The sequence below is a fragment of the Sinocyclocheilus rhinocerous genome, unplaced genomic scaffold (assembly GCF_001515625.1).
Source record: "Sinocyclocheilus rhinocerous isolate Xijiao unplaced genomic scaffold, SAMN03320098_v1.1 scaffold1065, whole genome shotgun sequence".
NCBI classification, from domain to species: Eukaryota; Metazoa; Chordata; class Actinopteri; order Cypriniformes; family Cyprinidae; genus Sinocyclocheilus; species Sinocyclocheilus rhinocerous.
Window position 1 is genome coordinate 1,460,494 of NW_015628720.1, and position 980 is coordinate 1,461,473.

The 980-nt window shown below is 36.7% G+C and overlaps 1 protein-coding gene across 1 annotated transcript in view; it reads left to right on the forward strand.

Moving 5' to 3' along the window:
- Nucleotides 1-736, forward strand: part of LOC107738349 (zinc finger protein 143-like) — a 13,166-nt gene extending 12,430 nt beyond the window's left edge. Inside the window, exon 16 of the mRNA XM_016550096.1 lies at nucleotides 389-736. Within this exon, the coding sequence (XP_016405582.1) occupies nucleotides 389-472 (84 nt within the window). The 3' untranslated portion in view covers nucleotides 473-736. The remainder of the gene's footprint in view (nucleotides 1-388) is intronic.
- The last annotated feature ends 244 nt before the right edge of the window (nucleotides 737-980 follow it).

The following is a 980-nucleotide window of genomic DNA, read 5'->3' on the forward strand; positions in this document are numbered from 1 at the left end:
GCAGATAAACATAAAATTTTCATTTTTGGGTGAACTATCCCTTTAAAGTCAATGCCAGATTTTGGCCAGTTGGTTGCAGTTGGTTTGTGTATAAATGTATGTTTTTGAGCAACTGCTAGGAGTCGAGCTAAAAAAAAAAATTAGTATCCTGTGCCTATCATACACTACACAATTTTTTGTGAAATTTCTCAAGACTGCTTGAAACTTGCCGACTGGCTCGGACTTGTCTGCAACTGACATCGACTCATTCAGACTGCAAATCAAGGGGAAAAATCTGAGCAAAGTCATGTAATTTATTCCAGCCTTCAGTCACTCACTGACCTCTCTATCTGTCTAGCTGGGCCTATGTGTGTATTATTGAACACAGATGTTGTATTTGCTCTTGCAGCTGAATGAACAGACTTCACTGGAAGAGGCTCTGAGAATAGCATCATCATTACAGGGAAGTGAAACAGCAGAACTGGCCAATTAACTACCTTCACCTCCTGATGAAGTATGACTAGTGATTACACGAGCAAATTATGAACTTTTGCAATTACCCTTTCGCCACAATTGTACAGAGGTTAAGCTGTGCACTATGATAGCATTTCTAACAGATTTCGTTCATAATGATATAGATATCTAAAAGGCAGAAACCTGTTTGCAATTTTTAAATAAAAAGAGATGAACGGGATGTTTGGTGTGTCGTGATGCTTTCACAATGTTTTCGATTGCTTTGAAGCACAAGAAGCTCAGGTCAAGGTCAGATCAAGTGCTGCTGACAATAAAGCAACATGCCAAATACAAATAATACATTTTTTAGTTCAATTTTTGCGTTTTCACTAGTGGTCTCGGATGATTGGATATGTATAGGCTACATTAATTTTTAGTCAAAAAGAAAATATTTTTGGCAAAAATAGTTGAAACAGCAGTCAAGTTGAGAAATAACAATATGCATACACCATGAATGTTTATTATGAGGATCTGTTTATAATGTCAAG